Source organism: Myiozetetes cayanensis, unplaced genomic scaffold (assembly GCF_022539395.1).
Source record: "Myiozetetes cayanensis isolate MyiCay16 unplaced genomic scaffold, myiCay2020 scf4, whole genome shotgun sequence".
Lineage (NCBI taxonomy): Eukaryota > Metazoa > Chordata > Aves > Passeriformes > Tyrannidae > Myiozetetes > Myiozetetes cayanensis.
The window spans coordinates 18,137,692-18,158,333 of NW_026087631.1; the positions used below are offsets into that span (position 1 = coordinate 18,137,692).

At 39.4% G+C, this 20,642-nt stretch overlaps 1 protein-coding gene across 5 annotated transcripts in view; it reads left to right on the top strand.

Moving 5' to 3' along the window:
* The window catches only part of SEMA6A (semaphorin 6A), a 118,718-nt gene that overhangs the window by 44,771 nt on the left and 53,305 nt on the right, over positions 1 to 20,642 (top strand). For all 5 annotated transcript variants that reach the window (XM_050328987.1, XM_050328989.1, XM_050328990.1 and 2 more), the window contains exons 2-7: positions 5,949 to 6,086; positions 8,402 to 8,519; positions 13,628 to 13,688; positions 15,216 to 15,278; positions 16,121 to 16,222; positions 18,948 to 19,038. In XM_050328987.1, the coding sequence (XP_050184944.1) occupies positions 5,987 to 6,086; positions 8,402 to 8,519; positions 13,628 to 13,688; positions 15,216 to 15,278; positions 16,121 to 16,222; positions 18,948 to 19,038 (535 nt within the window). In that variant the 5' untranslated portion in view covers positions 5,949 to 5,986. The remainder of the gene's footprint in view (positions 1 to 5,948; positions 6,087 to 8,401; positions 8,520 to 13,627; positions 13,689 to 15,215; positions 15,279 to 16,120; positions 16,223 to 18,947; positions 19,039 to 20,642) is intronic.

Below are 20,642 nucleotides of genomic sequence, written 5' to 3' on the forward strand. Positions count from 1 at the left end.
CTCTCTCCTCTCACCAGCGTTCAGGAGCAATCCCTTGTTACCATGAGATCTGAAGGAGTGCAGGTGATTACCCCAATGTGTTCATGCACCAGCCTGTCTGGCATAAGGGCCAGCTACCTGGAGTGCTAGAGTGCTTTTTTGGCCACATGAAATGAATGGCCAGCTGTAGAGACAACAGGAGCAGGACAGGAGAGGAAAGACAAATGATGACTGCATCATCAGTCACAAAAAGATGTTGGAAGTTGGTAGTGGTGATGGGCATTGAGCTGGCATTAAGTCTCTGTGGCCACCTGCACCACCATTCAGGTGACTGAGCAGCAATCAGTAGAGAAAGGACAACACAGGCGAAAAAGCTGTCCATCCCAGGCAATGTCCTGCCATGTGCCAATTCAGTTGTAATGTCTGGCACTCCATGCTGTGTCTTGCTGATACCCACTTGTGTTTCAACTCTCTTGAGCTCCCCAAGCACTCAGTGAGCTCCTGTTTGCTCACATCTGTCTGATCCCCTTGGCACCACTTGACGTGGGCATTTTTTATGATCCCTTATGCTGCCTGGTGCATCCATGCGAGGTGGCTGAGCAGCAGCTAACCCACCACCCAGACAGGCATAGACAAAGGACACTCTCCTGAGCAGTTCTGCTGCGCTGGCCTAACTTTCCTCATTCTTCAGAAGCTGCAGCCTTCAGGTTGTATTCCTCTCTTTTTGTTGTTCCATTATTCCTAATTCCTTCCTCTGACTTGTACAGAACTCTTGTCTTTCACTTTCTATGAACTGTGAATTTAAAGGGCTAAATAGAACTAACGGTGTTTTCCACTTAGAGATTTCCAAAGGCTTAGCCAAAGAGTTGAAGGATACTTGCCAGCATCTTATGGCAAATCTGTACCATAGCAGAAAGCAGCAGTCAGGTTGGCCAACTGGTTTCTGCACTCTGCCTTCAGCACAGCAAACCTGTGCTGTATAGATCAATACATGCCTTTTTTGTGGGGGTAGATCTTGCTCTCTAAGTTTCTTTTGATGAGACACTTAAGTAGGACTTGGGTTCCTAAATCACTTGTGTGCTTTTAAAACTCTTACCCCAGGAGAACATCCAATCTTTTTGCCTCTGTTATGCAAATCAAATTGGTTTCTTCCCTGTTTTTTAATGGGTTTTGCTGCATATGATTCTAAGGGCTATTTGCTGAGTGTTTCCAGGTCCAGTTCACACAGGGCACTGCTTTGCCAGTCATGTATTTTTTTTCTTATGTAAGAGTTCAAATTCATCTGGCTTTACTTTTTAATTTCCTCACGGTTTGGTTAAATGCTGTTCCTTCTTGCTGGACTGTCCTTCTGAAGAAAAAGTTAATACTACATGTTTGTAAAAAAAAAAAAAAGAAAAGCTTTTTTAAGGCAGTCATGAACTTTTAGGGCTGCTAGGGTTTCTGGTCCTGCTTCATGCATAGCACAGACCATTAAATTTTGTCTGGTAATTCTCCCATTAAGCTTCATAATTTGTGGATCGAAGTGCAGCTGCCGTGTATGAACACAGCCCATCATGGTGAAAAGAAGGTTTGTAAAAAGTGAATATAACAAGATCCAGCCATTACTGAGCAGGATTACTATGCCATGGGAAAATTCTGACATGGTTGCATACTTTGATTTTGCTTGGAGCTACGCTGGGATTAGCTGAACATACAGTGAGGCCAGAGCAGCAACATGGGAGATTTTCTGCTATGGAAGAGCATCCCTTTCAATAGTTAAAAATGTGTGTACGCAGTCATTGTTGTTGCTGTTAAATTTGATCTCAAGATCCAATCTGACCTTGCACTTTTATGGAGTTTACCAGGAAGTTCACTCTTCTGTTTAGATTTTTCATTGGATTTGTATAACCATTCTGGAACTTAAAAGCCATAAACAAAATAACCTGGTTACTACAGTGTTATGGCAGAAGCCACATAATCAATTCCTTGGCCAAGGAGCTATTCTATATGCACTTCCACCCAGATTGTTGTAAATGCTAAAAATATCAGGCTCAGCAAAAAAGCAGAGCTTATCATGATGGCTTCTTGTTGGCTTGGATAGCCATGGATAGCCATAATGGAAAGCACTTGGCACAGAAAAATCAGACTTTTCTACATCTTTTGAAATTATCATTACTTTCTTAGCTTCAGAAACTCCTTCATGCCAACAGCATGAATTTTACAAAATTAAATTACCCTAAGTCCAGCATTTATATGTGAGTGATATATGGATATGAATATGTATATGTATACATAGACTCTTAAGTAAGTAAAAATAGTAATTATAGCAACTTATTGCACTAGTACCTAAACATCTTACTTAGAAGTGATTCCTCTTTGGGCTGAAGTGTACAAAAAGGGAAAGTTATTCCATCTAAGAGGGCCAAACTTTTATTTCTATATACATTAAGAGATCATATGGTTTATTTATAATTAATTATAATATGAAAAAAGGAGGGAAGCACAGAATTAGCCACAACAAGATGTCTTACGTAGGTATTTGAAACCATCAGCTTCAGAAAGAAGAATCAGAGCACCAGCACCAAAGTGTGAAGTTGTATTTGCATTGGTCTTGGGAATGCAAAAAGGTTATTTGTGGTTTTTTTGAACCTTGGAAGAAATCTGATCTACTCTGCCAGCTCAATGGCTACAAGTCATTGCATTAGACATAGATTGTAAAATATGCCCTTAAGCATTTGCATGGCTGTATTTCAATAGCATGCTTGGTCATAAAAGACCACCAAAACTCACTCTTCTTGTCACCACTAGCTTCTTTCAAGGAGAGTAGTAACCATGTTAGAATATTACTAGTAGTAATGTTCTGAACACGGAGAACTGGAGTTCTCAGAGCCAGTTCTCTGTCAACCAGTATGGCTTAATGCAGGCCAGATTGAACTGCAGTTCAGATCTTTCCATGGAAGGTGGAGAGTTCTCCGTTGATGTTTTCAAAACTCAAATTTGGAGACAGTGCCTGTACTCACATCATTGCCTAACTGCTCGTGCTTCATCAGACACTGCGTTCACTTTTGATTAGAAAGTAGTTTCAGCACAGTTGCAAGTGAGAACATTTGCATCACTCCCAGAGGCCCAACCAGAGGGAAAATTGTACCAAAAATAAGTGTGACCTTCTCGAATCATCACTTTCCTGAAATCACTGAGCTAGTATGGCTTGTTCCACCATTGTAAGAACTGCAAAAGTAACATTATGTTTGAATAATTATCTCTGAGTGAAAAGCTGCCTTTGGATGCAACTTGAGTCCTCCTCAGTGTTAATTTATTGGCACAGCATTGATAAATATGTGTAGTCTACTTGAATCATTGACAGATCAAATTACATTTTGCATGTAATTTATATGAATTTGAGCAATTATGTTGGCACTAGAACAACAGAGAGTTATACTTTTTTCCTCTCTTCTCCTCTTTTCTTCCCCAGAAAAATCCCCTTAAGAGCAACAGAGAATTTCATATGCTTAAAAACCTAGCAAGTTATGTCAGTTCATTTGCCAGTTCATTTTTTTTCAGGTAAATGAAAACAGGTCTGGCCCGATAGCATTTACATGAAATCACAAAGTAAGTGTGCTGGTCATGTTCATTTTCCTGGAAGCTGTCTCCCATATATATTTACATGGAGCAGTACACATCTGAATGAGAAGTAGGGAGTGATGGTGCAGAATCACCCATGGGAAAAGTTTTTCAAGCTCTAAAGGGGAGTGGTAGACTTATGTCTGCAGTACTGTGAGGCTTTCCTCACAGCATATACACACTGTTAGATAGTGGATTATGTGCTGATAGGGAGTAACAGAAAACAGCTATTCTTATGCTCCAGAGTCTCATTGTGGGCCAAGTGGTTTGAATTGTCAGCCTGCAGACTAATACCGTGCATGAATACAGTTTAAGTGGAAGATTTGGATTGCTTGATAAGTTCTTCCCATTAAACAGTTGTTCCTCATGTGCATTTCAGAAAAGATTTCTGCATTGGATTGTAGGAATTTCAAGGGAGAAGAATTTCAATCTATTTGTGTATTAAGGTACTTTGTTTTTTCACTTTGCAGTGTACTTACAGGGGCAAAATTTTTTGCTCAGCAAAGTGATATTTTGAAAAATTGTATAGAATTAAAGGAATAAGCCCCTTTAGTGTGTATGTCTTACTTTTAATTAACACTTCTTGAGGGAAACTGTGTTTCCAAGCATGCCATTTACTTCTGCTGCTTATTTCTATTTTGGGCATTCCTAAGGACCCCAAATGACAACAAATAGAAAGAAACAGTTCCTACTCCAGAGAGCTAGCAGTCAAAGAAAATGTAAGAGGTGACTAAAGAGACAAATGGAGGAATCAGGTAGGGAAAGGTGTTTGCAGGCAGACATAGCTGTGTCAGTAATCATACACAGCTATTGGCCTAACCAGCGCTAGATGGAAATGTGTCTCCTGGGGCTTGTATGTATCTTCTAGTATGCATTCTCCTATAAGGTATAGTACACAGACAGTGTCTGCATTGTGTCACATTTATTCTTGCTATTTTTATCCTTTGCCACCCATCTGACACTTTGTTCAGTTAAGGTGTCAGTCACTGCCTTACATTTTTTATTCCAGTCTCAGTCTAACTCTGTCTCTCAGTTATTTTGTTAATAGAAATAGAGAATCAACCAGATTTCCAATTTGTGTGTTGAAATAATAATAGGCTAACACGGGGTATAATAAATCATTATTAGTCCTTATGGACTCTATCACCCTGCAACAGAGCCCCTGTTCCAATCTATTTATAGGAACTGAAATTTTATTTGAAAGCAAATATCTGATGAGGCAAATTAATTATTGTGACATTTTTCAATTGGTTAAAAAATGAGGAATCAGCTGTGTCTGCTAAATTACAAATGACAATCCAACATTCAAGACCTGTTAATGCTTTTTTTGGCATCAGGAAAGGAGATGTAGGTATCTAATATTAAATAGTGCTGCAGAAGGGCAAGTTAGCACTTTGTTTGCCAAATTAAGTTTCAAAGACTATGTAGGTTATGAAGTTTGACTTTCTGCCCATAAATCTTGAATGACTGACAGACTACTGTAAAATAGCTTTGTTCAAAAGGAATCTTTGGCAGGCAGCATCAAAGGTTTGAAACTGTGGAAGGGATGAAAAGAAAACCCCACTTTTGCACTGATTTCCCCTGCAGATCAATGTCTCTGTGAAATTTGCCTGGGAATTATGAACTATTTACTGTATTATGTGCTGTTGTCTTTCACTGTATCCAAAAGTCCCGGTGGTTCCTTTTATCTTCAAGATTTAGGGATATTTTTGTACATGAAATGTGAATGAATGAATGCATCAGTGGAACACAGGGGAAAAATACTGGGTTTGGACTGTTCTTTTCTCCCTTATTTTGTCACAAGTTAGAGTATTGTTTTTGCACCACCTAAATTTATGGGTACATATTTTTATAGTAAAACCCAATGACATGTTCTGCATGCTCCATCAAGCGCTCTCAGTGTTTCTTCACTTGATTCACAGCTCTGCAGGGTATGAATGAGTCCCATAGTATACCCTTAATCTCTTTTTAACCAGAATAATGTAGTGTGGGGTTTTTTATTTATGGTATGTGTCATCATGTCATCTAATTATGTAAACCAAAGGGGAAAATAAAATATTTCTTGGAAAACCCTTGTCAGCTGTCGATCAGTGCAGGAGTTGAAGTGTCTTTATTGCATATAAGCAGCAGAGGTAGCAAATTCTTTGCAACGCGTAGGTACTTAAGTCTGTTCTTGAGTAAGATGTGGCACTCCTAGGGCATGGGCTAAAGAAGAACTGGCCTAGTAGGGCTGTTTCCACTGAGAAACACAACATGCATCCTCAGGTACAGTGAGAGGCTTGAGGAGAGGAAAAGCTCCCTCTGCTTTTCATTGACTCTTTAAAACTGATTCAGCAGAAAGTGCTTAAATTCTTGTTTGTCTTCCACAGGGTGAAGTGAAGAAGTGAAGCCTCACAGCTGAACTACTATGAGGTCAGAAGCCTTGCTGCTATATTTCACACTGCTACACTTTGCTGGGGCTGGTTTCCCAGAAGATTCTGAGCCTATCAGTATTTCGCATGGCAACTGTAAGTATAAAGGGACAGAGAATTTCCAATCAGCTTCAAATCAGCATTATTTTATCACAGTTGCAGTGAGTAAAGCTGTTTTTCCTGATTTCTCCCAGATCAACAAATTTAAATTCTCAGATACTAATATAGGAACATGACTTTTTCATGTGGGCTTATTTGTTGGTCTAATACAAATAATTGAACTTACTTCATTAAGTTCTGATGGGTTCTCCTTGAGCATTAGGCATTTTTTCCTAAGCTAGAAATGTAGCTAAAAAACAAATCAAGACAGAGTATGTCCTTTTCAGGAGCTCTCTCCTTTCTTACCAGCAGAGATTGGCAAACTCTCCAAAACAGAGGATAACACCAATAGCTGCAAGTCATATTGAGATTTGCTGGCTAAACAGGTAGAGAACTTTCTGTGAATTTCACAGAATTTCACACTGTACATCAGGCTTAGCCTAACTGATTCCCAAGGTTCCGTATGTTTTCAAGAGCGTTTTTAGGATCTGGGCCTCTAAAAGTATCCTGCGGAGTAGCAACTCGGACAAGAACAGGCCTAATTTTGGTTAGGAATTTGACTTTAAAGTGAATCTCAATTGTCCTTGTTTACTGTGCTTTGAGCTGGCCTTGGCATCCATAAACTTGTGTAACACCAGCTGAAAGACAAGACTCCAGGGCACATCTGATGTGCTGCAAATGCTAATAGACATCAGGGATACAAGAACAGGGAAGAACTGCTCTGAAGCAAACCTCTCTGAAACCCCTGGTATGTGGAGTGACCACTGGGTATTCAGCACCAACATTTTCTCCTTCCAGAAGGGTGTTGCTAATCATTCTTGCTAACATGCAAATAGCGATCCTTGATCCTGTTGGAGAAATGGAACGTAGGATAACTGTGTCCTCTTCAGCACGGCATGCTGAGGTGCATATGAACATACAGGCCCCCTGCTCTTGCTAGATTCCCGAGTTACAGAGGAAATGTTACTGGACAGAAAACAGCCCGACAGTTAAACTTGGCATTTTGCATGTAGGACATGGTCAGAAGGATTAAGCTTCTGAATGTAAATCCTGCCTGGATTTACTTTGTTTTTTTCAAGAGTTCTCAGCACCTGGTTTGGAGAGAAATTCCTGTTTCTGTCCAGTTTTATCACCAGGCTTTCTGACACATGCACTTCCAGGTATTTAGCTGAAGCCATGCTGTGAATCAATATATTGACCCAGCTTAACATGTACAATACTTTTAGAAGACAGTAGCTGAGAACACTAAATCAGTGGATGAGTTTCTGAAGAAATAGACTTCCTCAATCATATGCAGGTTTTTGGGAGAGTATGGGGAAAAGTCTCAGGCATAGCTAGGTGCAGTCAGCTCTATATAACACGCGCTTGCAGCAGTTCTGCACTGATGATGATGCTTGTCAAAGTATTATCCTCCTCCTTTCTTCTGTAGTTTTGTTTACTTAATTATTTCCCTGTTTTGTGCATCTAGATGTCATGATGATGTATACACATAGGTCTAACTGTAAAGTGGCCACTGTTGTTATAGACTGTACACACAGATCATCTGGGGAGCAGTGGAACACTCGGTGTATGATGAATTCTTCATGAAAAAACATCATAGGAATAGTCCACAAATGCTCTTGCTGACTGATAGAGTGAGGGGAAAGCTGACTTGTTGATAGCATAAGCTCAGTACAGAGCTTCCAGTCAGTATTGTTGTCTAGTTGCCAGAAGAACTGGAGTATCAGACTGGTTGCCAGAATAATAAGCAGTGACTTTCATTTCATAAAACTCAAGTGGTGAATTCTCACTGTTTCTGAGAAATCCCTGCAGCTGTTGTATGACAGCAATCCAGTCCTGTAGAAAACCCAGGGAACTGGCAGTCTGAACCAAGCAGAGCCAAGTCTTTTGCTTTAGCCACTACCAGTCCAGTCATTGTGGTGATTGATGGGCCACTGTGGAACAGCTTTGTCCTGCTAGACACACTTTGGCAGTCAGGACCAAGCATTTAAGCTCTGAAAGCAGTGAAAGAAAAACTGTGAGAGAGTGCCATGTACCTGTGTGCCAAGAGCTCCAGAACAGCTTTACGCTTAAACAAAATTCACAGATTTTGTCTTCTACAAAGGTGATGACTTTTTCCTTTGCAGCTGCAGAGATAGTAACCTTGAAGAACTCTCCAGCTCCCTATGCCCTTGCTTTCCAACCCCAGGCTGTTTCCCAGACAGAGCAGAAGCCACAGATTTTTCCTATGGCTGGGCCCCATAACCCATTTTAGCACTATTTCAGTTCATTACCCTCTTTTGACCCTGTTGACTTTTTTTTCCTTCCTACAGATACAAGACAGTATCCGGTGTTTGTGGGTCACAAACCAGGGCGGAACACCACACAGAGGCACCGGCTGGACATCCAGCTTGTCATGGTCATGAACAGGACCCTGTACGTTGCTGCTAGGTCAGTAGTCTCCTGCTTTGATACTCCTCCCTCACTGCTTTAAGAGGAGGAAGGAGAAGGCGAGAAATGCTCTGAGTTCTTCTCTGATGGACGCATTATTTTTAGGATTTTCTTATACTCAGAGAGAACTTTGCAAGTAATTAGTAAGACATATTAGAAACCTTGTTAGTTGGTCAACTGAAGTTCAGTTTTGTGATGAGCTACAAGACTACAGACTTCTGCCTCCCTTTGAGTACTGAAACAGGGAAGTTGCCAGAGAAATTTTTTAGTCCCGTGGAGGAGCAAGTCTGTCCTCATCCTTTTATTTTGCTTGTGCTCACCAATAATGATAATTTTAGAGAATGATTCTGCTGGTGCACAAATGCACTTTTTGATAAGTCTTATTAAAATGTAATTTTGTTGGTTTAGGCATGTTTTTTTTGTCTTAAGACAGAAAAAAAAGAAAGAAGCAAACATGCTTCTGCAAGGTTAATTGAATTTAGTGTCTGGATTTTTTTTTGAGAGCTATACTGTGCAGACACAAGCACATGTCTTATTATAAAAATTGCATATAGAGCCGCTCTTTCAGTTTGCATAGCTCAGCTTGGCACTATCAGCCTCAGTGGAGCTACACCCATTATACAGCTGCCAACCTGGCACAGATCAGATATTAACACTTCGTCTCCCTGCCTCTTGTTAGCAAGGGAGATTTTAGAGTGGGAATTACACAGGGGACTCAGAATGAGTGCAAGATGGGTCCAGAGTAGCAAGGGTGACTAGCTCCTGGTTAGGAGCTCTTGGACCCAGATCCTATTTGGACCTCCCTGCAAGCTGCCTCTCCAGTAGCAGCTTGTTTCCTGCCTGTTTTCTGGTCCTCCTTTGGAGAGATACGTACTCTTCTGCATGTGCCACAGAGAGCCAGGCGGTTGCTGCAGGTGGGAGAAGGGGTGGGTGGGATGGCCAGGAAGTGAGAGGGAACAACTGCTGAACAGGCAGCCTCTCACCACCAGCCCTGTCCTCAAAGCCCTTGGCAGCCTCCAGGAAATGCCTGGCTTTCTTCTCAAACAGCCACTCCCTGTCTTCTGGGTGGTCAGATGCATCTTATGGGGGAGATCTGCCTGTGGATCTCCATGCAGCACCAAGTACTTAATTGTGTTACACCACTATGGTCACTGAGTGACATTTAGAGAGTCGTGTCCATGGCTGCTAGAAGAATACAATTCTCCCTGTTCCCCTACCCAGCCATCGCAGCTGCACGGCCTAATTGCAGTTTCTTCAGGCTTCTTGCATATGCCACTTTGCACAGGGTCTGGGTGGCAGAGCTCAGGGCTCTCACTCACGCCAAGCACTCGCATCAAGTCCAGATAAAGAGCAAGTATCTTTCCACAGGAGCTGTGGTGGTGTTGGTTTTAGGGCACAAGGAGAAGGAAGCCCTGCACCAAGTGGCAAAGCCCTGTGCTTTGCCTGAGCTCAGAGATTAGTATTTTTGCTGCATTTAGTGTGATTATGCGTGTGGCAGGGAAGAGGGATAAAGAGGTTTGAAAGGTGGTGGCAGGATTTCCTCCTCTTCATGACTGAACTCCCTTTGCTTTCCTTATTTGTTTCCCTTTAAATTAGGAAATCATTTGCAGTGAGATGGTGGTAAATCTGCTTTGTGGATTTTGGTCTGCTGTTTTCATAGCTTATCCCCAGACTGAGATTGACACAATTAGAGTGTCGTAGTGCCCAAACAACTGGCATTACAATGGGAAAACCCAGAGAAACGGTTTTGGGATATGAAACTACTTTGTGCACAAATTATATATAAAGAATGCTAATATTTGGAGGACAGGATGTGTACTTGTATATGAATATGCTTTTTTACATATTGTATAGAACGACTTGCTACAATGAGGTTCTTATATGCTACTAGGGTCTTGTGACCTACAAAAAAGAATAAAGACCTTGCCTGTTTTGTGCTTACACAAGCATGTAAAAAATCTTCTTACAATTCTTTTCTTTTGGTAACTCAAAAACCTTTTGACATATTCTTTTCCCCTTCTGTGTGTTATGAATAAAGTCCCTCCTGGGCTTAGAAGCATATGTGATACAAGTTAAAATTCAAATGTCAATTTTATCTTTTAAGTAATAAACTTCAGAAAATTAGTCATCTCTCAGTATCTAGTGTGAATCGAAGTTTGTAGTTCAAATACCCCATCTCCTTTAGAGGCAGTAGTAAATTAGAGACTGAAAGCAAATCTGTACACAGTCAAAGGTGTTTCTCAAAGAGTTTTGTAACAAGATTCATTGAAAACTGTAGCTAACATAAATCTCTTGGCTGTCATATCAGATGTTGCTTTCATGCTTTTTTTAGACATTGAAATACAGCAATTCTAAGTTTATGTTTGTACTCAATTATCTGAAAAGCAATCAAAACAAATGATTAAATATTGAGATGTTTTATTTTAGGACTGTTGTGTTTAGGTTGGGTTTTCTTCTTTGCTTGTTTTAAAAAATCCAGTGTTGAGTTTTGCGGTTTCTGTGCACCAGAGAGGATAACTCGAATTTGAGAACTGCTAACATTTTATTAGTGAGCAGTTGATGTAGAGCAAAATTTCTGTCTGTCAGTTGGTTGTTTTGTTATACGGGATACGCCACTCCAGTGTTAGCTATTACCAAATAAAATTTTGTGTCACTTCAGAAAGGCTTTATTTCATGTTATCAGGCAGAGATACCCAACCAGCAAAAATCAGAATAACTCAACCAAAGCCCATGAAGCTTTACTGTCTGAATATCTGGCATGCAGTCTGCAAAGGCACAGCTCTGTTTTCTCTTTTTCTCGTGGGAAGGGTACTCCCTCACCATCTCACTCGCACTCGCTCACTCCCACGCCCACACCCCTTTTTCTAAGTTAGCTGTGTCTCCTCCTCCCATTGTCTCATGCAGTGCCAGCTTTTGTTCATGTTATCTGCCGCCCCTCATGTGTATGTACAAAACAGATCTCAGAGCACCGGGATGGGATGGCTCTCCCCTCATTTGCAGTTACATGTTTCCAGACTATGCACTGAGCGGCCAAGGGTCACGCACAGCCGGTGGCATTATTTAAATTCCCTTCCTCGACAAGATTATGCCATGGCAACAAAACTCAGTTCTGCTCACTGGAGGTGGGAAAAGCGGAAGCTCTAGGATTAAGTAAATTTGTGTTAGAATAACTTAATTAGCAGTAAGCTGTACACATACCACAGCTAGTAGATAGAAGGAGTTGGGCAGCAGTGGGAAAAGGAAGGCAAGGACAATCCCACATTGTTTGTGGTTAGCTGGCCCTCCCTCGAATTTGACAGCTCTTTTGCTCTCTGCTGACACTGTCAGCAACTATGTTTCACATTCAGCATGAGAAAATTATATGTAATTTTCCTGATGTAACCCTCTTTCAATCCCATAACTTAGCATCTGAGTTTTCTTTGAACTGTTTCTTGAACCAGAAATGAGTACTCTGAAAGCTGTTTTATTGAGAGTAGAACCAAATAAGTCCTCTTTCTGGGTACCACCACTGTATTTTCTAATTGTCTTGTTGAAAACAAAAAGGTTGTAACCACTGGAAAGCAAGACTGATGATTAAAAATCAAGAACTGTGCTGGAAGGTTTTTAGAGGTCCACCCGCACCTCATTTACAATTCAAGGGATTTTTTTCCCCGCTTTCTATATAGCAGGAGTGACAGCAACAGAGAGCAATGTACATAAAGAGAGAACCATACTGTATCTGTGAAGTTGATATCATGCTAATAGGTAATCCTAGTCCAGCACCAACACTGACAACTGCTCTGTCACTAAAGTCAAGTAAATAATAAACTGAAGCATTAAAACAATATTGGAAGAAAATGACAGCTCTAGTTTTACAATCTGGAGGAGAAGAAAACCCACAACTCTTCAGTTTGGCATCTTACAAAGCAAACAGCCTCAAGGTCCATAGCAGACAAATTTTTAAACACTAGTTCTCCACAACAGTGCTGCCTCTTTCTCCACCTGAGAGAAGTTTTGCTTATTTCTCTTACAGCAGTATTTTGTGTTTGCTTTATTTAAGAGACTAGTACTGTTTCCCCAAAACAAATAAAACAAAGCTAACCTTGAGAGCAGGGATTTCTAAAATGGAAACAACTTGTATCCTGCTTTCAGCAGACCCCTCAAATGCTGCGTATCGTGCTTCAACTGCACAGCTTCCTGCATGTTGAAAAAAGCCAGTGTTATTTCAAGGAAAAATGAGATGGTTAGTCCCAATTTTATGTACTCGTTACTTCAGCATTGTGGGTTGGTCAGTTTTTTCAAATTTTGATTTCCATACAAAGCTGTCTTTGTTCTCGGTTTACATGGAAGAGAATGCTTAAACATATCTCTTTACCTGAGTAAAGAGTACCTGAGTCTATTTCCTCTTTCCTTGGCAGTTAACTGTAGAGAGAGCGAGCTTCTCAGGAAAACAGAAAAGTAAATGCAAGAAAAAAAAAGTGAACTTTTTTTCAGAAAAGTATTTTACAGTTTAGTTTGGCCAGCAGCATGTGAAAGACAAGAATGATTTCTGGGAATAGTTTTGTGGCTGTCAGCCTTTTGTCTACCATATTGTCAATCAAATTATAACAGCTGAGGTTAGACACATAATTAAAAGAAAAAAAAAAAAGAAAAAAAGAAAGAAGCATTAACCTCTTTTTAACCCTAAATGGTTAAATGTGACACAGTGACTGCTAGCACAGGAATCTGGCAAAGGCTGCCTAAGAGCTATTGCAACTGATTTCAGGATACAGAAAACATCTGCATGCTAGATTGTGGCATCTGCTGTAGGACTGATAGAACAGAAATTATATGAGATTCATCTACTTTCCCAAATCTCATTTGTTCAAATAATTGCTTTTGGGAAAGAATCTTACTTTGAAGTTTTGTAGCATTTTTCTTTTTTTTTTCTTAATGGGAAAGCAAACAGTTTATATGCAAAAGTGCTTTTCTGGGAGAAGCAGGCTATGCTGCCAGTAATGTTTCCTCATAAGACCTGTGATTTTTTTTAAAATGTATTATGGATTATCTCATGATAGATAGCTCTCTTACAGAAAATGAACTGTCTGACTACTACATTTGACTTTGTATTCATTTGCCTTTGTTTACAGGGACCATATTTATACTGTTGATATGGACACATCGCATACAGAAGAAATTTATTTTAGCAAAGTAAGTGGCTTTTATCATCATCCAGAAACAAAGGACACTAGACAAGTTGCAAATAAATAGGAAGATGACATTGTTTCAAAGAACTTGCCAGTGCTGCTGTAAAAACTGTAATAAGCAAGTAAGATGGCATTGATAATCATATCTGGGGAAAGCTAGAATAGCAATCATGTCCTCTGCGAATTTCTGATAAGTGATTTAGCTGTGTTGATAAGCAGTCTGTTCTGAAATACAGTGAGGTCCCTGGTGGAACATCTGTCAAACATCTATTAATTTATATGCAGCAGTTTTCTATAACATTTATACTATCCCAATTAAGTATACTGAAACTTTCATCATAAAAAGCATGTTACATATTTTTATGTACACAATTTTTTTTTCTCATGAAAATGCTTGCTTAAATAAAACCTTGGCTTTGTAGATGTAACATTGCTTTGTAGATGTGTTCACATTATCTCCATGAGAAGCTACATTCAAACTAAGAAGAGCTTTGTCTGCATTACCATATTGTATATTAACATGAACATACTGAAAATAATTTTCCTTCAGCTCCTTTGCATGGCATTCATATTGTGTAATGTGTACCAAACACAGCCTTGGTCCAGCAGGAGATCATACAAATTTGGGCACTGGGTGAATTCCACTGTAGAAAGAGGACAGTGCTTCATTATAACTATGAATGATGCTGAAGATGAATTTATGTACAATTACTCATCAAAGAGTGAGAGCACAGGCTTCAAGCTGAAATAAACATTTATGTTTATGGTTACTCTTTTATGTTTATGGCTACTCTTTCATCTTGGAGCCCTTCATGAATACACAGTGCATCAATTTACTGATCAGAAACACTGTTAGAACTACTGTGGCAATAGTGTCTAAGGTGATACTGTCTTAGGCCATATGATTTTAACCAAAGTTTTCTTGTAATTAATGAACCCTCCACATTTTGCCATTCCTGAAACTCATCGCAAAAAAGTCCAGGGTAGGATTTACCTGAAAATATTCTGGAGAGAACTAGCAGATAAAGTCAACAGTGTCTTGGTAGGTGGAGGGCTTTCTGAGCCTGCTAGCTGAACTGAAGTGATAAGAATTACCTGAATTTGATTTCATTGCTGATCTAAAATACGTCTTCCATAATACATATTTCATTTAGAATCCATTAAAGGTTCATTGTCCATAAATGTTTATTCTGATTTGCAGAGCAATATAAGTTTAAAAGAAGAGAGCATCTAGTAGTTTTATGAAAAGTACACGTTTTTCAGAGTTGGCCTATTGTTAAATTTTGTTGCTTTAGGCTTAAAAAAAATAGGGATAGGATTCCAATCTAATGAATAGATGCAAAGAAAAATTAAGTGATGCTCCACATCACTGATCTTTCATTGTTGTGGTGAATTAATCATGGAGAAAGAGTGTAGAAAACTTTCGATAAATACATGTTCAACAGCTAGTCCCTCCTAAGGGACTTCTACATCTGAAATCAAATGCAAAATACCTCGGAGTTCTAATTGATTTCTTTCTTGATCCTTGCAGAAATTGACATGGAAATCTAGGCAAGCTGATGTAGACACATGCAGAATGAAGGGAAAACATAAGGTAGGCAATTTTCATTTCTTCTGCATCTGCCACTTTAGTTTAGATGCTTCACTGTTATCTCAGGCTGCTGTCTGTGATGTGGAGTGTATCATGCCATTCATTTCTTGCCAGTAATTGCTTTTTCCATCAACTTACTGAAGGCTTTAATTTGCAAAAATAGTTCACTTTGAATGTGATAAAATATTACAACAGAAGCCACAATAATATCCTGAAATGCTTAAAGCATTGAGAGTTCTGGACTCAATGCTTAACATACTGATTTTGCTTACCATTGTTTTAAAAGCTACTGTCCATCTCCCTTCTGGAGTTTACTGAGAAGTTTGTGTAAAGCATCAGAAAGCATGAATGTATGGTTGTAGAATGACTGTTTCTCATACCAATTTCACCTTGCTGTAACCTATGACTAACACAAGTAGTAACATAATTAAACAGAGACTCTCTGATTCTTCACATCTACTTCCCGTTATAGTTATGGAGACTTTATGCCAGTACATTGTAGTGATGATGTTACTGTCTGACAGCAACATAGATGAGAAGATCATATTCACTCTTGAGTAAAGCAACATTTTTGAAACAAAAATTCACCTATGTGAACGATAGTAAAATATGAACTGTAATGTGAATGTCATATCTTCGGTTCTTTGTAGTTTTTAAACCACTAGAATATAAATCAATTGCAACTTGCTCATTGTAAGTTAAACATAGACAAAACAAAGGTCAGAAAATCACAGTGGCTACCAGCCAATTTAATTTTAAACCTGACAATGAAATATCATGGTATAAAAATACAAACAGATACCCAAGACGCAGTAGTTGAAATAGTTTTTATTATTTTTCTTCAGGATGAATGTCATAACTTTATTAAGGTTCTTCTAAAAAGAAGCGAGGATACACTGTTTATCTGTGGAACAAATGCATTTAACCCTTCTTGCAGGAACTACAAGGTATGTGATCTGTTTGTGGAATTTCATTTATGCCTTGTCTTTTGGTTAGATTTATTGTGACTCTGCTGGCAGCAGCATGAGGTTGTCATTGAGCTATGTACCATTCAACTCTGAAGCATTTATCCTGGCTTATTTCAGTGCTGCTGAGTTCAGTGTTGATTGGATTTCTGAGAATTTCTCAGATTGATTACTTACTTCTTTACAACTCCTGCCCATCAAGATCATTGCCACTTTGCATTGCCCTCATTTGTGTTGAACCAGAGGCTTGTACAGTCCGTCAGATCACTGCTTGGGGATGTAGTCACTCTTCAGTAAGATCCTTAGCTTATCACTGACACCCACATCAAGTCATAGACTAATGCTGGGGGTTACTTCTGGAGTAGCATCTTTTAAATTCTCTATTATACTGTTCTCAATGCCAAAATGAGTTCTCTCATTGCTTGGGGACAACAAAACCTGAGTTTAGTGTTGGGGACCCAGCAGATAGGAAAGCTATGGAAACCCTACGGCACTGTGTGCTGTGGAAGTGATTGAACAGCAAATCTCCACAGGGAACAATACAGCAGGACAGTGATGTATTCCTCATTAGCTGGGGATCTGCAAAGCCAAAACGTTTTCTAGAGCAGCGTAGAAAACTATGCTGGTCCATGCATACTTGACATTAATGCCCTGAACCCAATTTATTGCTTTGGTATAGTGTGTCCCTGTTACTTCCATTTCAACAGGACCCATTTATTGAAATATTTGCTGTTTTCTCAGGCTTTTACCAGTATATTCATATATAACCCCCAAGAATTTGTGTTTCTGGAGTAGCTGAATGAATTTGCTTAGGTGCTTGATAGCCAGACCCTGCTTTTCCAGGCACTCTTAAGTCCCACAGGTCATTTCTCATTCTTCTTCTGGACAAAGAAAATTCAGCTTTGTTAATACTGCTTCTGACAAAGTCATAGCACAATTCTCATTTACTTTTTGGGTTCAGAGTTATTGTTAAAAAACAGAATAAAGGTGTTAACACCCAGGAAAACTACTTCCTTAGTGGTGTTCACTGTGACTGCTGCTCTTCCTTGATTTTTGTGCAGTGCTGCTTTACCTTGTTTAGCTACTGTGACGGCTGCAGTCTAGGAAACACAGGAGAGAAGTTCAGGATAATACTTTCTTGCAGTCTATGGAGGAAGAACCAAATTTGAGTAAAAATACGAGCCTTTGTCATGGTAACTGTGAGGTACAGGTAGCCGCTCTGTTAACTGCTCTTTCTTTTTTTCTGTCTTTCCTTGCCCACTCCTAGCATGCAATGAAGCATCTCAGTGCTGAGTTTAGTCTTCCAGAACAGTTTGTAATTTCTTAGCTCTCAGTGTCATTAATGAGGCTAACAAATCTCAACCATTCCCCTTGATAGAAAGCTGTCTTTTGAATACAACTACAGATATCTTCGGCATCCTGATCTGAGGGATAAAAATGGCCCTCCAGGTGTTTCATTCCCTGTGATGCATGCCCTCTGCAGATTGCCTCACCTGCTGCTGAGCCACAGGGCTGGGTAGTGGTCCCTCTGACAGTCTGCAGAAGGTCTCTTCAATACCTGCCCTGGCTTCCTGCATGTATTCCTGCATTATACAGAGAGAGAACTAAACATGTGCTAAACAGAAGTCAGGGCTGCCCTCAACCATGCCAGTGGATGTGAAGATGAGCCCATGTGGAGCCTGGTGCAGAAGAAGTTGCTCGGGACTGTAACTCATTTCCTCTCACTATCAAATGAAATACTTTTCAGCTTTTGAGTAAACAGACAACAAATGATGAAAAATCATCCAGTGGAAACTGTAACATACAAACTAAAAGTTGATTGAAGGAGTTGATGGAGCCATGTGCGTTATTTTTCATGCTCTGTGAATCTGTACTGTATGTGATTTATGCAGTATGAGCTGCTCAAGTTACCTCAATATGCTAGAAAGGTCCTTATTCCAAAAATACCGTAGTATAAGAATCTTAAGGAGGGAAGAGGTGTACATTTACCCCGTAGCTCATTAAACTGTCTTGAACTTAGCATAAAGTTGATCTGTATATTTGTGTCATTATCAGCACCCAGGGTGAATTTATTTCCCTAGAGTTACATATAATCCTCAGATTTTACAATTCCTGTACAGATTAATTCTTGCCTGATGGTAAGAGGATTTCTGTATGACACAGACTCAACTGATAGTAAAACTTGAAGAGCATCTTTCTGAGTATGCAAATCAAGGAAGAGAGCACCAGTGTTGAGACTAGAGCAGAAGGATCTCAGAACTTGGGGGAGGAAAATGCACACAGAGATAATTGTTCTAATGCCATTTCTTCTAACTGCTGTGGTTTGCAGTCTTTTCTGTGTATAAGAGCACTTCTGTTAGGTTACTATTGAGGATAAATTTTGAAGCCTTGCCAGAACCATAGACCTACATAGCTGCTACAGTTCAAAACAAAGCTTGTGTACAGATAAAATATAGACTGAAGACTTTTGTAAAATGTGCTGTGTTAAGAGTGATTAGTTCCAAAAGAATGCCTGACTTACTAGACACACTTTCTTCTCACTGATTTAATTTAACAGCATGATTTTTGTCAGGTTTTTACTTCATAGTCAGGAGCAGAGTTAGAGAAACGACCTTCCTCCTGCCCAGAAAAGAACACTTTGTCATAAGCCTCATTCTGGGTAAGAAGTTCTATTTCTCTATCTGAGGAGCTCTCTTTGGTTTTTCAGATGGATACCTTGGAGTTCCTAGGAGATGAGTTCAGTGGAATGGCCAGGTGCCCCTATGATGCAAAGCATGCCAACGTTGCGTTGTTTGCAGGTAAATTGATGGAGATAAACTTTTCGCTTTCTGTCCTGCAGCCAGGCTTGCCATAATACTGTGCCTCTTGCTTGAGTCCAGAATGCCTAAATCTAAAGGGTGGCAAAGGGAGTGAACAATGACTAAAAATAGACAGCATGAGAAAATCCCTAGCAAAAAAAAGCCTTCCTTGCTCTGAAATTAACTTCACTATTATAAACATTGCCTGAAACTTCAGTTTCCTGGTTCAGTGTTCCAGTATTTCTTATATTCTTGATAATATGACCAATGAGGCACAATTTCTGGTGGCTTCCAGCTTCTGTGAAAGTCAAAGGAAGTTGAAGCGTGTGTGAACTTTATTGAGGATTCGGCGGGATATTCTCTTTAACAACTCTAAGCTTATGTTAACATTCATAATAAAAAGAAGTTAGGGAAAATGCTGTGGTGTGCCCTTTTCTAAATGTAGAAGGCAAGGAAAATTGATTTTATTTTAAAGCTGTAAACCTCAGTATGGTCTTACCAACTGTTGTAGGCAGTGGAGAGAAGTGTGTTGGTTAGAGGTGATTTATATGGCATGCAGCAGAATACAATTAACTCTGATTTCTTCTACAATAGTTAGAAAAAGTTAGAGCTTATAATGGGGTTAATTTTAGCTGTGGTTTTGTAGTATTTATATATGTCTCTTCATGAATTCCTGATTAAATTGTTTCTTTATTGAACTTCTCTTAGTGCGAATCCTGATGATCTTTTTTTAGATTTGGCTGTAAAATAGACAGTGAAGAAAATAAAGAAGTCATACATGATAATGCCTCTTCAGCAGGCATGATGCTAGAAAGCAGAGCCTGGGTGCTCACATGGAAATATTTAAGATTTAAGAGCGCAGGAGTATTTCAGCCACTCTCATCTGAGTCTGTGGCCAAAGGGCTCTATTAAGCACTACTGTGTTTGAGGTATTATTATCTGCCTCACAAAGGAGAGTTTCTTTAACAGGTTTCATTTTTTAATTTTTTTTTTTTTTATTCTTTTTAGTGTAAATAAATGGGTCCTTTTGTTTCAGGAATGATGGTGATGATGGTGGTAGTATGTAATTTCTTAGTTACACTTAAAAGAACATACAGGAGAAATTTTCTAGTTGTAGCAGGTAATTCATAAAGCATGGAAAGAGAAGAACAGCTTCAGAGAAATAATTTTCCCATGTATCTCAGATTCCCTATCCTCAGGGCAGTCTGAATGACCATTCAGAAGGGCCTTTCTCACTATACTGGCCAAGAAAGCATTTATGACCAGCCTATTGTAAACATTCATTTTGCATGCAGATGAAGTTCGGTAAGATGACTCCCACTTTGTCACTGAAGAAATCTTCATATTTTTTGAAAATGAAGAGAATATGTATAGAAATGGTCATACTCTTTCATGGTAATTCAGAATAAATTTGATATTGTTCAAATAAATACTTGTAGAATATACCCTGTAAATCTACTAGCTTCAGAAAATCACTGTTTTACAAGGCATACATATTAATACCGTTTTCAGAGTGCAGTGAAAAGCCACTTCAGAGCAGTTTAGGGCACTAATCCAGGTCATCTGAGTTTGTTGGGTGCACTTACGTGAATATGGCTCCTCTT